Source organism: Tachysurus vachellii, chromosome 12 (assembly GCF_030014155.1).
Source record: "Tachysurus vachellii isolate PV-2020 chromosome 12, HZAU_Pvac_v1, whole genome shotgun sequence".
Taxonomy (NCBI): Eukaryota; Metazoa; Chordata; class Actinopteri; order Siluriformes; family Bagridae; genus Tachysurus; species Tachysurus vachellii.
The window spans coordinates 8,058,691-8,075,027 of record NC_083471.1 but is presented as its reverse complement, the minus strand read 5'-3'; the positions used below and the strand labels follow the sequence as shown (position 1 = coordinate 8,075,027).

Here is a 16,337-nt window from a genome sequence, read left to right as displayed (position 1 = left end):
TGGGCTTAAACAGCATAAGTCAGACTTGTCTTCATCTGTCTCCTCCTCCTCCTTTTTATCTATAATCCATTCTATATTCAAGGCGTACTGCAGGTTTGTCACCACACTGAGGAGGAGGTGCTGGTGTTTTTATTCTCTTTCCTACAACAGTGTCATGAATCATGTGTGTTGAGATTAAAGGAGTCATTCCAGTTTCTGTGAATCCCACAAATTATTTTGATCGGAAGTCACATGATCAGTTTAGAGATTATTTTATCACTCTGGTAGACCAACAGTAAGATCAACTGGTCTACTTAAGTTCTACTCAGTGAGTGAAGATCTTTGTCCCAGTTAGTACCATGTATTTTTTTTATATATATGTTTTAAGTCTGTATAAATCTATATCACTTTGGGTGAATTAGAACCTCATTCTGTGGTGCCAAATAACAATCAAGAAGACAACACGACATTTGAGGACATTATTATAAGACTGTGTGTTTAGTGACAGCTTCTGGGATCTGGCATGTGATTATACAGACTTTAGTTATCTTTGTTATCTCCATTACCTGTTTTTACTCCTTTCTTTCTTAAATAACAGAACACATTCTTAAAATTTAAGTTCAATCCTCGCAAACTATCTGATGCATCAGTAAGTTCCTGAAACTCATTCTACCTGTTATATGACCTACAGCATTACTCTCATACACGCCAACCTAGAAACACCCTAAACACTGTGTATGTCTTCAGAACCATTAGCTGATCAACAAAAAGCTTGGTAAAGTTCTAAAAGAGACTACAAAATAGGATTCACATGAAATATGTGGCATTTCCCCAAACCTCAGGCATAATACAAAAAAGCTGACACATTTCTCTCTTCTCACAGTCCAGGAACATTCAGAACATTCTCGTTTATCATAATTAAATTCAGTCTTTTGTGCGATTTGCAGTTTAGACAACTATTTTATATATATCTTTTATATAAAAGTCCCTTTTTAAAAATCCATACAGTAGGAAAGCAGGTTCGAGTTAGTACTCAGTAGTACTCTGGAATAATAATTATGGTTATTATGATAACTATGAGATAATGATTGTGATAATGATGATATTTGAGACACAACTCAATGTTTAATGGACAGACAGACAAGGAATTTTGTATTTTTTTTTTCATTCTAGCAAAAAGACTAAAATAGCATGTATTCGTGTGTAAATGAAGATTTTCTAAAAGTAACACTACTCCCAATAACATTAAAAAAAAATATTAGCACACATAATCCGACAGGAATCATTTGTAGAATAGATGAAGGAGAGGAACCAGTCGGTTTGGTCACATGAGTCAGCACTCTGTGATCTCCTCCGCACCTACAGGGGGCGGTAAAGTCACGAGGCAGCACACTGCACACTTCCTGACTCATCAAACCCGGAAGTGACTCCTTCTGCTGTTTGTTTTTGTCTGGTCCTGTTGGAGATTTACGGGACATTTTGTAGTATTATGGCTGTCCCACCGCAGTTAAAAGCTGTTCAACATCATTACAAAACAGCGTTGGAACATGATGAAAGAGACCCGGTCGTAGCGTATTACTGTAAGTGTCATGTTTACTCTTCTATAGCCACAGGGTAAAGCACGGACTCGCTCCAGGACTCGGTTCACTAAACGATTCCCTTCATTACTTGGTGTGTTACACGATACACACGAGTTAGTTCAACATTACAGGAGTTAAATAGCTGCTAGTTCATTTATACTAGTCCGTGTTATTATTAGTTAACATTCTATAGTGAAATGTTTCATATGGAGCGTTTATGTCCAACTCGTTTTAACCAGTATTTACTGTTTACAAACTCGTGTAAGAACGTTGATGATCAGAATCAGAATCAGAATATGATGCATCCTGCCTAACGAAACCACCCGGTTCTTCCAGGAGGGAGTGTGTGTACGGGTGTGTTTGGGTGTGTACGGGTGTTTTTGTGTGCGTGTGCAAGGGTGTGCGTGTGTGTGATTCTGTTATCCAGAGTGCTTTAAAGTCTAGAAATGAAACATCACCACTAGTTCACTAGAACACATAGCTAAGGTTACCATTGGCTTAAAAACACTGTTGGGAAACATAGCACAATTTTTGTGGCGGAATTAAAAAAGTTTTTGGCATATTGTTGTTCATTTGCAGAGAGGGAAGGAAAACCTCAATAAAACTAACACTCATGTGGAAGTTCTTCATTGCTCCATAAACTAAATAAAGCTGTGACGGTGTTTTTAACGTGGTGTTCTTCTCAGAGGTCGCCACACGGGGGCAGTGTTACAGAGAGTATCGTCCTGTTTGAGCTGTTAAAGAAAAGCTTTACCTAAGCTGCACCGTGGTGCTCAGTGAAATCTGCCTTTCTGTTGTGAATATAATACACATGGACATAATAATAATAACAGCACGTAATATAACAGTTTCCGGATTGACAGTACAGGACACTGACAGTGAGCGTCCCGGATGTTATAGTCTTATTCTACAGCAATAGTCTGCATTGTTTCCTTTCTGCTCCTCTGGACCAGGTCCAGCTCCAGAGCCGAGTCGAACCACATAATGAGCTCTTTGTAGCCGGGTGAGTGGAGTGTAGGCTGACATTCCTCACTGTAGAAGTCAGTGAAAATACTTCCACTCGTCCCCATGACACGTCCATCACACTTCAGCCTCACGCTGAATCATTGTACATCACATTACACTATCTTGTTCTGAGAGGAAACTATTCATCATCATGTGTTTGTCTTGTGCATCTAGCGTGTTAGCATTAACTCCATAAATCTCCAGTGTTCTAAACCTTAGCACTTGAAAACAAATCGTGTTTAATCCCGACCCGCTGTTTGGTCTGAATTCTAACAAATAAAATCAAGTGAATGTCTTTGATGTCTTTTTGTCTGGAGCGTGTTTTCGTGTGTTTTCCAGCTCAAACCTTTTTATGTCCATCAGCTCAGCTCTTTGTTTTGGATCTGATCACATGTATGTGAGGATTGTTGCTAATTCTGAAGTGAAGGGGCGTTGGGGGCGTGGCTAAAAGAAGACTGACAGGAGGTTGAGGAGTAAACACAAACAGACGAGCAGAGAGTTTTGTTGTCCTAAACACTACATGCTCCAGCGCTTATTCTCTTATAATCATCTCCACAGAATGTATTCTCCAATATGCCCAGTATACCCAGTATGCCCAGTATACCCAGTATACCCAGTATACCCAGTATGCCCAGTATACCCAGTATGCCCAGTATACCCAGTATACCCAGTATACCCAGTATGCCCAGTATACCCAGTATACCCAGTATGCCCAGTATACCCAGTATGCCCAGTATACCCAGTATACCCAGTATGCCCAGTATACCCAGCTTTTCCTGAAAATTCACATTCAATTCAGTTCAATTCAAATTTATTTGTATTGCACGTTTAACAATGGACATCTTCTCAAAGCAGCTTTACAGAACATAAGAAATATTACAAAAAGTACAAAAAGTTTAATATTATACAAAAGAATTAAGGTTAATATTAGACTTCTGTTTAAATGTGTTTGTGTTTATCTACAATGAACAAGTCTGAGGTGACTGTGGTGAGTCTGGTGAGGAAAAACTCCCTTAGCTGGAAGAGAAAGAAACCTTGAGAGGAACCAGATACAAAAGTGAACCTCATCCTCATTTGGGTGCCACAGGAGGGGGTGATTATAAACTGTTATAAACACCGGAGAGTGTTATTATGAAAAATGTCCTTTCTACAGTCCTATACAGTACCACAACAACAGAAATGACCTGTACACAGGACTTGGTCACACACCGAGCAGGAGATCAACAGGAAGTCCAGAATTATTAACACTTCAGATTTTCTCGCCTGGTTTAATCTGTGTGTTTTTACTGGTGTGTTTAACTGGTCAGTCACATGTCACACTTCACTCAGAACACTCGGGACTGGAGTTTACCTAACATGAGTTATGACTGTTTAATTTCTTCAGGGAACACTTTAGTCTGCTCTGTGTGTGTGTGTGTGTGTGTGTGGGAGGAAACGATTTGTCTTCATTAGTGGATGTTATCCCTCAGGAGCTGAAACGAGAGCTCGTTTGGTCTCAGCTCTTGATTAATGCGTTGACCTCAATCCAGTGAGTCATAGAATTCATTCATGTGGATGTATTTTTAGCCATATTAATCAATAATAATGTTCATAAATAAATATTAGTCAATATAAGCATTTATTAATGACCAAACTTCAGTTAGTACATTTTTTTTTGTTAACCTATTGACGATAAGCGTGATGTTAACTGAAAGAATAAAATTCTCACCAAGACGTATGTCACTAGAGTAAAGACGTCCATCAGATCTGCAGGTCGAACTGTTCAGTGGTCAGAGATTTCATACACGCCGACGTTAAACACACTCCTCAGCTCTGATCCTCTTACTGCTGTCGTCGTGATTGTTGTCACGAGCTGCGTCTCAGAACGAAAACTCAGACCTTCTGCTCAAATATTTACTAGTCTGTAGAATCCAAAAGAGTGGCATGAACCCGAGCTGCAACAGGAGAAGTTTTTATAAGTCCTATATGTGTAGCAGGAGACTCGGTTATATGTCGGAGTTTATTACTGAAGTCAGGATAGTCAGAGAGACTGACAAGAGTGAGAGGAGTGAATTTAATGGCTGTTTCAAAAAACAAAAAATTTTTAATTGTAGAATAATTAATTTGTTTAATAAATTAATTGTTTAATTTGTAGAAGAAAATCTGTAATTTCTTTCATGAGTTTGTTTGTAAATGGATTAGCGTTGTATTATTTTATATCATGTGTAACGTACAGATGATGTTCTGTAAATCTTCTTGTATTTGTCTTACAGTAGTGTGTGTGTGTGTTTCCTGTGTCACAGGTCGTCTCTATGCCATGCAGACGGGGATGAAGCTGGACAGTAAAACCCCAGAGTGCCGTAAGTTCCTCATGAAGCTCATGGATCAGCTGGAGCTGGTAAGACTTTCTCACGTTTAGATGTGTGTTACTGCCAATATTATTGATGAGGCTCGTCCCACCTCAGAGAACCTTTAATAACCCCTTTAAATAAAACACTAAACGTCTGAGATCGAAGTCTGCACTCTTCTCTCATTGGGTCGGATCATCACCTTAAATATATACACCAATCAACAGCCCAGTAATGATGATATTTCAGATTTTATGTAGTTAGTAATCATCATCATGATGTTTGAACCTGAACATCAGAAACTGTGTTTGTGTGTGTGTTTGTGTTTGTGTGTGTGTGTGTGTGTGTGTGTTTGTGTGTGCGTGCGTGCGTGCGTGCGTGCGTGCATGTTTCCTAAAAAAAAAAAACGCAGGAGTTGCCTTAAGTGTGTAGTTCTAGTGAAAGCTGATTCCTCGGTCAGGACACAGAACACTCAGACGGCGTACAGTGTGTGAGAGCTGCGAGTGTTTATTAGCAGCGCTGGGATGAGATCTGTCTAGAGTTGTGTGTTCTCTGTGATGATCTGTCGAGATCAAATACATTCCTTATATCACAGTTTCACAGCTGAGTGATGTCATGAACGTTCACCTGAAGGTATAAACCGGTGTGTTTCCTGCGTCCCTCCTGTAAAGCATCACAGGAACACGTCTAATAAAACGGGTTCCGATCCTCTCTGTCACTCTTCGTCTCATTTATGGACTGAAAGGATCTGCTTTAATGACGTCCAGTGAAACTCGCTGTCCTGAAAACTCCAGGCCGTCTTTAGTAAACGCTGCTCAGCCAATTAAAATGGCTCCTGTGTTCTTCTGTACTCGAGGGATGTGTAATCAGCCCCAGGGGGAGTCCCTGCACACTGACGAGATCCGGCCTGGGAACTTCTCCTTCAGACCCGGCCTCTGAGGACACGCATTCACCTCCAACAACAACCGCGCCAGTGTGCTGCGTCCGACCGGAGAGTTTCAGTCCAATAAAATCGAACTGTGGTGTGTGTGGATAATCTGTATTAGACAAGATGGAGCTGTAACAAAACATGACTTATTTTCTCTCTCTCTCTCTCTCTCTCTCTCTCTCACACACACACACACACCACACACACAGTGACGGCTGGTCCAGCGTTCCTCTGAGTTCACTAATCATGTGTGGGCAAGTGTCCAGCAAACTTTAATTACGCTGGGATTCTAGAGAGGAATCAGAGTAGCTGATGCATCCCAGGAATCGATGAGTCATGGAAAGGCTGGGCTGCTCCAAGATTCATTCACACACACACACACACACACAAACACACACACACTCATATACGCACTCATATATGCACTCATACACACACACACACACTCTCATATACGCTCTCATATGTGCACTCATACGCACACTCTCACACACACGCACTCATATACGCACTCATACACACACACACACACACACTCATATGTGCACTCATACGCACACTCACACACACGCACTCATATACGCACTCATACACGCACACACACTCATATACACACTCATATGTGCACTCATACGCACACTCACACACACACGCACTCATATACGCACTCATACACACACTCATACAGACATACTCACGTCCACTGCGTCTTTATTGCCAACAAACACACACACATCCACTGTGTCTTTACTGCTTTTGCACACACGTCCACCGCATCTTTACTGCCAACACACACACACAGGTCCACTGTGTTTTTTACTGCCTACACACACACGGCCAATGCGTCTTTACTGCCATCACACATGAATATTAGAAGCTGACTGAAATCCTGTGTTCTTTTCTCATCTTTTTCTGATCAGTAAATAGTTTAACAATCTGTTTTGTGTTTTTTTTTTTATTTTGTTCACAGATGAAGAAAGAGCTCAGCACCAATGAATCCATCTCCCAGGAGATTGTGGGCAACGCCCATATTGAGAACTACGCCTTAAAACTCTTCTTCTATGCCGACAACGAAGATCGATCAGGCCGTTTCCACAAGTAAGCCTCACTCCTCGTCTGTGCTGTTACACATCAGGAATCTTTCAGGCGCTAAAGCTCTCAAGGTGTTTTATCTCCTCCATTCCTGCAGTGAAGGCGTGCGCTTCGATAATTCCCGTGTCACGATCCCTAAACTTCCAAGTTATGAGTCGTGCTAGAGAAGCCATTGTTCAGCTGGCATTCAGTGACTCACTGTGTACACAATCCTCACTGACCAGCCTACAGGGAGAAATGACATCCTTATAATAACACAGACCGGCTTTAAAAGATTAAGTCCAGGGACAGAAATTCATAATCATGTCTCATGTCATGAGTCACACCGTAACCAATCAGATCGAAAGAGCAGTGTCGCTGCATCCTCCATACGCACATCCACGTGTCCGGTACTTCCAGCATGGAGGAGAGATGAAGAACTGCCACGCCGTCTTCTCTCTCTGATGCTTGACATAAATCACCTGAAAAGTGTCTCAGAAAGATTTAACTACACAATTTTGCACCGAACAGATTTAATCCCGCCCTGCGCTGTAGACATGCCCCTCGAGCCGAGGGAGAGAATCGATCTGTGTCCATTACAAAAATATTTATAGACATGGCGATTACATAATGAACGTGTTTAATGAGCAGGTTTAATAACGATGCTTGTTTTTTTGGTCTGTAGGCTGGATTTGGAACCAGGTTCTAGATCTAGACAATTGTGCTGTGAGATGAACTCACTTGTCGCTCTGCCACTGAATGATCAACCTTTTAGCTTCACGATCAAAACTACGTTCCTGTATCTTAGAGCCGCTTGAGTTATAGTTTACCATCAGGATACAGGAGAATTCACCTGGTTCACATGTGCACTCTCACAAGGACATGGTAGCGTCTTGGGCCATGGTTCAGTGTGTTTCAAGACATCTTGACTTCACCTCCTGGAATGTGACCACGCCCACCATGGCTGAGTGATGCGGCGTCCAGGTCAGGCTTCGAATTGGTGTGAGAACTTCTCTTGGAAAAGAACTTCTCTGAGTAAGGGAACTTGTCCAGACCATCTGCTGTGAGGAAACATGAGGAATGAGGAAGTGATGGTGGATCAGTCCATCGTTGCACCACTGATCCGTGATACACTGAGGCATAATCCTGTACCCGAACCTGAAGATCTTCCTCAGGACGTGGACGTGGACGTGGATGTAAAGGTGTATTAATTCTGACTCTGAAGAAAGAACGAAGGAAAACTCACTCCACCAGCTCTTCTTCCGTTCACTTCAGTTACTTTCTCAGTATGAAATCAATCTAAAGTAACCAGTCAGCAATTCAGGTTCGGCTCACGGACGTTCGGTCGCTATAGTAACAGTCCGAACGGTGCTGTTACTGATTCGTGCCACTTCATTAAAATTCAGTGTGTTTTATTTATCTGTTCCTTGTGCAGTGAGACAGATCTTCCTCTTTCTTCTCAGGAACATGATCAAGTCTTTCTACACCTCCAGCCTCCTGTTGGACGTGCTGTGTGTGTTCGGCGAGTTATCAGAGGAGGTAAGATTTTCACGTGCTTGTTTTTTTTTTTTTTTTTTAAGCATTCGATTTTTGAAATCTTGTGTTCTTTTTCCATCATCCATAGTGCTTTTGAGTTGAGATCTTTTAAGATTCTGAGATCAGACAGCGTTTAACTGACTGTTGTTCTCCAAGTGTTGCCCCATATCGCCACCACCACCCCCACACAGAGGGTCGCGCTCTGATTGGCCGAGCTGTTTAAATAGTGCGCCTTGTCTCAGTAAAGTTAACCGGGACAATGGAGCCTCAGAATAAGTCGTCCATTACAGACTCCTCTCTGAGCAGGTCACGGAGTCGGACCTTATTGGGTTACTCGTGGAAGGGAAGCGTTTTTACAGCACAGCTCACCTCTAATGTATGTCCATGCAGCTCCTGAGGAGGTTCAGTGATTAACCCAATGTCACCTGTGTTAGAGAACTTTTCTTCTGTTTCTTATGTTTAAGATGTTGCACTATATACTGAATTGTGTGCGATTGTGTATTCAGACAGTTCATGTGTTTTAACCAGCAGTGTTAGCGATGATAGATGAAATAAATTTCTAAATATTATTATGATTACTGATCAGATTGGGGGAAAAAACACTTAGTTCCTGCAGTTTCTGGGAGTTTGTCCTTTTCTTCTTGGGTTGTGGATCTGCTGATGTTCTGCACTAAGGGATCAACAGATTCACTCATCGAACGTGACGTCTTTCTGTCGTCACTGTAACGCTTTTTTCCTCAACATTCAGATCCTTAAACTCATCTTCCGCTTTGTGTGTGTGTACGTGTGCACGTGTGCGTGAATCTTTTTATTTTAGATTTCCTTTTTTCATCACGATTAGAGAACAAGCAGAAAGTTCATGATTTATTTTTTGTTTGTTTTGTTTTATCAGAATACGAATATAGACGTGATCACACATCTGAACCACAGATTTATTACTCTGCTTTTCCACATTAATCATTTTAATAATGATCCTTTTTTGTATTATTGACTTTTACTGAAACTTGTTATTGAGACTGGATCTTAACGAACCTCTGGTTGATGCACATATTTTTTCTGCTCAGAGTGAGATCTCAGAACCTGCTGTGTGTTTTCTTTAAACATAATGGATGATAAAGGTTTGTGAATCATGTCCCATTTTCCCTTTTCCTTCCTTTTTAAGCTGTAATGTAGGTCTCCACCTCCAGACTAATGGGGTTTATCTCCTTCTGCAGTTCCTGTTATGGTTCCATGACATTGCTTATCTGAAACATCTCTCTCTCTCTCTCTCTGTCTCTCTACCTATCCAGAACCTTCAGCACAGGAAGTATGCCAGATGGAAGGCGACCTACATTCACAACTGCCTGAAGAACGGAGAGACTCCTCAGTCAGGGCCGATTGGCTTGGAAGGGGAAGCGTATGGTGAGTTCTGATATATCAGCAGCTCCTTGTACAAACAACAAGAAACTATGAGTCCTGCTAAGAAAGTACACACAGGCTCCAGGCTTTTCTTCAGGATTCCAACAGAAAAGGTTAGCTCATTGTACGCGTTATCAGATCGTGAGGGGCCCACAGGCGAGAGAGAGGGAGGGAGAGAGCGCACTCTCAGCAAAAAGATACCGCCGTCTTGGCTCTTTCCTTCCTCGTAATGAGCTGCTGATGGTGTGAAAGTTAAGATTCTACCTCATCGAGTTCATAATGCAGTAAAAGTTAGAAAGTGAAAGTTAGAGGATGGGGTGTTGATGGTATGTAATATGATGTACATGCACGCGTAGCTCAGGCATGCGCTACAAGACGTCCTGCAGACGGACAGACAGACAGACAGGTCACGGGTAGTGAAGACATGCTTCATAAGATGTCCTGCAGATGGACGGACGGAAGGACAGTTGGACAGACAGACAGGTCCCGTGTAGCTCAGACATGCTCTATAAGACGTCCTGCAGACAGACAGGTAGACAGACAGATAGGTCACGTGTAGCTCAGACATGCTCTATAAGACGTCCTGCAGACAGACAGGTAGACAGACAGACAGGCCATGTGTAGCTCAGACATTCTCCATTAGACGCCCTGCAGACAGACAGACAGACAGACGGACGGACACATAGAAAGGTCACGTTTAGCTCAGTATGTACACATTAAACACACGTGCTTCAGAAGCAGGAGTTGTGCAGTACGTCATGTTCAAATAACAGCATTTATACAAATAACATTAAGTGTCTGATGAAAAGGTGCACGTCAGTGTGTTTAGGTTTATTAATGAGCGCAGTATAAGATGGAATCTGTTGGTGATTTGACGAGGCTGAGCAGTAGGTTAGCCGATTTATATCCACTCTCATAACATCTGCTGGGTGCGGCACATTAAAACTGAATCCTCCAGGTCAAAGACGAAGTCATGTTCTGTATACACACGCACGCGCACACACGCACACACACACACACACACACACACACACACAAACACAGAGAGAGAGAGCTCTGTATACTTCCTGTTTATAGGCAGTTGGACTGTAGGTGTGGTTTGTGCTTCAGTAAGCAGCTGGAGCTTCACACTCAGACTCTGACCTCATGCTAGTTCAGTGGAAAAGCACATGTAGCATGAAATGATGTCAGAACCAAGCCGTATTATTGAGCTTCTCACTACGGCCTCTCTCTGTCTGCGTGTTCTGTAATTCGTCTGGGTTTAATAATCTGTAATTGTGGTGCACTCAATTTTATACCACAGTGCAGATCAATTCTTTCTTCTGATTCATTACAAATTCTGTTAATGAGCTCAATTTAATGTTTATACCTTACACACTGTACAGCACCGTGACACTGAACACACACGCAACTGAAAGCTTCACATCATTACACAACACACACACACTACCTTTTACACAAAAAAAATCACACAATTCATTCCTAAGAATCTTTTAGATCCATTTATATTTCTGCATTTTCCCGTCTGTTAAATTATAAAATATTTTAATTAATATTAGTAGATTATGTAATTAAATTGCATTTTTATGGTTAATAAAATTATTGTCATTTTATTGAAATTCTGTACTTAGTATAAAATTTTTATTCTTTTTTTATTTTATTTATTTATTATTTTATTTAATTTTTATGACGCAAACGGTGAACGGCAAACACACTTGTTGTGGTTTAGTGACGACGATGATGATGATGTGCATTATTTAAACCTCATACAGTCATACAGTCTACGTGAAGGTGAAACAGCTCTCAGCAGTCTTGAAGTTTCTCTGCTGTATTTATCACCACATCATTATTCCTGACACTGCTGCAGGTCTCCACATTATGGTCAGTTGTGATCAGGATCTACTGCTTTGTACTTGTGTGCAGTGAACCTTCTCATCTGGGAAAAACCCTGGCGTTCACGTGACTTACTCTAACTAGCGATCTTCTTCACCTCCCCAAAGCATCTTCGAGCAGCCGAGGCACGTCAGTAGTTTAGCTTTGGGAGATGGCGTGCTGACATCATCACACATCGCCGTCATCAATCCTCAGACTGGAGCACGTCGTGATGTAATCACCAACATGCTGCTTTACACAGATTCTGTCTCTGATATAACAGTTTTGCGCTCGAAATAGCAGCAGCAGCAGCCATCATTAAATAAATCAGTTCTGTTTGCTATATTCAGAAGCTTCCAGGTTTCACAGAAGATTTCAATTAGTTCCGGTTAAATTTGTATCTAACTGATTGAGGAGTCGTTACTGCAGTAGATGAGTAGATGAGGTATTCAGCTAATCAAGTGTCTGGACAAATCATAACACAATCCATAAAAAACTGAGCGAGGAGCCGCTTTCAGTTCACAGAGTTTAGAGGTTTTCACTACAGAGGCTCCACACGTCCATCTTTCTGAAGGACAATCCAGCAGCCTGGTGTTTGGTGGTTCTGCAGTTAACAGGAATGTGAAGTGAATGGAGAAGGTTTCTTAGCTGTTTGACTTGCTCAGCACTGTAGCTTTCCAGAAAGCTCTCACTCCTCCCCTCTGTCTCGCCTCATTTATAATCCCTCCATCTGTTTGCAATTTTTTCTCACCGTTATTTTCCTGAACTTGGCAGGAGACGCAAAGTGGGTCAGAAATAGCGGCTAGCTCGCCCAGGCCCTGAGGAGTTCTCACCGTCTCTCAGCAGCAGCTCGGTCTCGCTGTTAAAAACAGCACGTGATAAATAACAGAGGTTTAATATTACTTCTGAGCAGTATGTCGGCGTTAAATTTTCCAAACTGAATAGAAATGTGTTTTTTTGTAATCGATGACCGTCTCTATTGTATTACTAACTCCTCCAACTCCTCTGATTCACACACTGAATCCTGACATATCTCACCTCCGGTCTCTCCATAACGAGCAGGACAAAACTCCTCACTCCCCTCAACTGTCATTAAATAACACCAGTGTTAAAGACAGCAGGAGAATTAATGGAGAGAATGAAAGCAATCATTCATTCAATCTTTCAGTCATTTCCCTTTTCCACGTGATGAAGTCAGGTTTTAGCATCTAGAACAATTTGTGAAAAATGATTATGTACGTATTCAATGCAAATGTATTTAGATTTTACAAATTTATATCATGGAAAGATTAATATTATACAAAAATTCAAGATTAATATTGGAATTATATTTAAATGTGTTTGTGTTTCATTGTGTTTATCCACAATGAGTAAGTCTGAGGCGACTGTGGTGACTCTGGTGAGGAAAAACTTAATTAGATGGAAGAGGAAGAAACCTTAAGAGGAACCAGACTCAAAAGTGAACCTCATCCTCATTTAGGTGACACTGGAGGGTGTGATTTATAAATATAAAGTCTGACAATTGTCTGTTGATGAGGGGGTTGTTGTCCTCAAAGGCCACATGTAGTTGGCATCTCCTCTTAGAATGTCTGAATTCTTCATGAAGCGGAACCCAACTGGAGCTGGTACATCTCTGGATGCCTCAGGATGGGTAGAAAAAGAGAAGCAGTGGAGAGGAATTAGCGTAGCTGCTGTTCATAATATGATAATGATAATGTTAAATATCTTAAATATAGTTCTGCTAAATCCTACAATTTTATATAGCTCTTGAAAAGAAAAGAAAAGCCCTCTCACCTTCAAATTCCTACTCGTCAGGTCAGGATACGAGTTCCTTCTTTATCACAGCTGATGACCACAGAGGCAGATTTGTTGTTTCCTCAGGTTTAGTAGGTGTGAGTTAGCGCTTACTCGATGTTTTATTATCAGCTCCTGGTCGGTTTTAGTTCTTCTCACGTTATCTCCACCAGCTCATAATTCACATGATAAAGTATTTCAGCATTTATACAGTAAATACAGTCTTTCAAAAATTCACTCAGTCTCCAGAGACTTTTGGCTTTTTATAGTTTTTAGGAGAGAAGTTCTCATCATACTTCTGTTTCTCTATAACCTTTCTGCAATGTTTCATGCTCTTCACCTAGATGAATTCGGCACTGAAGATGGCGGTCCATCCTACACTTCTCTTGGTCCGTCTCAGCCTCAACCCTCCTCCAGTGTGAATTTAGACCAAGACCAAGGCCCAGCTTCTGTTCCTCCAGCCAACTTTAACACTATCCAGGTTCCTCCTGGCTCTCACGCTCCAGCCAACACACCTGCAGATCTTCCTCATCCAGCAGGTAAAGCGTCACCTTCACTGTATGCTCAGAAGCTTGATAAATGTTTTTGAGAAACACGCTCACAGCCTATTTGAGATGTAATGAGTTGTGTTGTGTTGTTGTTGTGCTGTGTAGGAACCTGTATAAAGCTTGATACACCTTAGTGAGGTGATAGTGAGACGATATTTGTTGTAGTGAGACATTAGTGAGACGCTGTAACACAGCGTAACACGCTCTCAGGTGTTAGTGAGACGATATTTGTGTGTTAATGGTACGTTATTGAGACATAGTGAGACGTTGTATGACGTTAGTGAGACGTTGTATGGCGTTAGTGAGACGCTACTGATGTTACTGAGCTGTTCCTGAGATTTAAGTGGTACGATTGTGAGATGTTAGTGGTACGTTAGTCAGACGCTACTGATGTTACTGAGGTGTTCGTGAGACGTTAGTGAGATGTTAGTGAGACGTGAGACATTAGTGCAGTGCTGTGGTGATTACTAACAGCTGTTTCTGTTCAGCAGCGTCTGCAAAACCAGTTCCTGCTCCCCGGATTGTGCCAGTGGGCGAGCCCTTACCCCTCACCATCAACCAACCAGGTATAATAGTTAGTGAGTTAGTGAGAAAGTGACCTTTTATTCAACCAGGATGAAAATGAAAACAAAAACCAAAAAAAGTCCCTTTCTAATTATCCAGAGATAGAGGGGCAGACATAGGGACAGATAGAGAGACAGACAGTAAGAGAGACAGAATGCAGTCTGTATTTGTCACTAAGTGCTCAGGTTTAGTTACTGCAGTGTGTTCATTAGTGTTTATTCTGAACTGTGTTTCATTTTTTCCTCTGATTTATTTCTCTGATACCTGACCTTCTCTCTCTCTCTCTCTCTCTCTCTCTCTCTCTCTCTCTCTTTCTTTTTCTCTCTCCCTCTCTCTCTCTCTCTCTCTCTCTCTCACACACATCCTCCCAGGTGATGTTCGTCTCACTCCAGAAGACTTTACTCGGGCTCAGAAGTACTGCAAGTACGCAGGCAGCGCTCTCCAGTACGAGGACGTCTCCACTGCAGTACACAACTTACAGAAAGCCCTGAAGCTCCTCACCACTGGCGAAGAATGAGAGCTTTGTTTTGCTTTCTCACTCATCTGAACTGTTCTGCTCTAGTCCAGATCTCTCTCTCAGTACAACATCTGTTCCACATGTGCACTTGCACTGCTGCCCATTAAAGAAGAAAAATAAAAGATGGAGATTAGGATTATAATCTATCAGGTGCATGTGAACTCTGCCCTCTAATGAAATGCTGTGTTCAGTTTATGTAGCACAGATTTAATAAATTAATACCCCTGCACTTAAAGGACTCGAACCTTCTAGATCCTTCTAACCTTCTAAATCTCTCTCTCTCCCTACCTCCCTCCCCACCCCCGCTGGTGAAAGGTCTGTGATTGTTGCCTTTAACACTAAATGTGTTACACATGCTTTGTGTGTGTGTGTCTGTGTGTGTGTCTGTGTGTGTGTCTGTGTGTCTGTGTGTGTCTGTGTGTGTGTGTCTGTGTCTGTCTGTGTGTGTCTGTGTGTGTGTCTGTGTGTCTGTGTGTGTGTGGAATTGTCTTCAAGAGAAATGATGTTATTAAGCCGGTTTGAGTGTTTAATTATAAATGTTTATTGGAAAGCTGATATAAAAAATGCCATCAGACATAAAACAAGCAGCACGAATGATTAATAATACTGCATGTGAATGACTATACTTTAAATGTGTGCACATTGAACATATAAATGAAATTTAAATGCAGTACTGTTCACTTCATCCTTAATCCACAGTCTGTGATGCTTAAAGCATGTAAACAGCCATTCTTCATCATCATTCATCATTATGTTGTTCTCTTCTTCTCACTCACTCCAAACTTACATCTCCATCATCATCATCATCATCATCATCATCTTCCCTAAGTCTTTGCTTTTATTTATCGGTGTCTAACTAACACTTGTGACCAACACCTATACACAAACAGATATCCTCAGGTCAAAAAAAAACCCACACACATTTAATATGTAGTCTCTTTTTCCCCAAAGTCTCTCTCAGTGGATTCCAAAGGTCTGAATCCACATTGTTTAATATCCATTTAACATTTAATATTCATGTTTTGACTCTATTTCTTGCTTCAAATCTAAATGTAAACAAATGTATAATATTGATCGTGTTATCTGCTTTGTGCAAAAGGTCAGATTTTCTTCATGTCTAATCTCATCAGATGAAGCATGTGATCAGAAGACTGGATGTAAAAAGGATCATCGGGTTTTACAGAGTTCCTGCAGCTCGAGTGCTCGCTGTCATTAAAG

At 41.4% G+C, this 16,337-nt stretch overlaps 1 protein-coding gene across 3 annotated transcripts; it reads left to right on the top strand.

Annotated features, from left to right (window-relative positions):
- Positions 1-1,377: 1,377 nt before the first annotated feature.
- vta1 (vesicle (multivesicular body) trafficking 1) lies at positions 1,378-15,363 on the top strand. 3 transcript variants are annotated; one of them, XM_060883526.1, is made up of 8 exons: positions 1,378-1,559; positions 4,847-4,941; positions 6,790-6,917; positions 8,354-8,429; positions 9,716-9,827; positions 13,835-14,029; positions 14,530-14,604; positions 14,974-15,363. In XM_060883526.1, exons 1-8 carry the CDS (start codon positions 1,469-1,471, stop codon positions 15,117-15,119), a joined length of 918 nt encoding a protein of 305 aa, XP_060739509.1. In that variant the 5' UTR covers positions 1,378-1,468; the 3' UTR covers positions 15,120-15,363. The 3 variants fall into 3 exon arrangements, with proteins under 3 accessions (XP_060739509.1, XP_060739508.1, XP_060739510.1); XM_060883525.1 differs by having other exon boundaries at positions 14,527-14,604; XM_060883527.1 differs by lacking the exon at positions 14,530-14,604.
- The last annotated feature ends 974 nt before the right edge of the window (positions 15,364-16,337 follow it).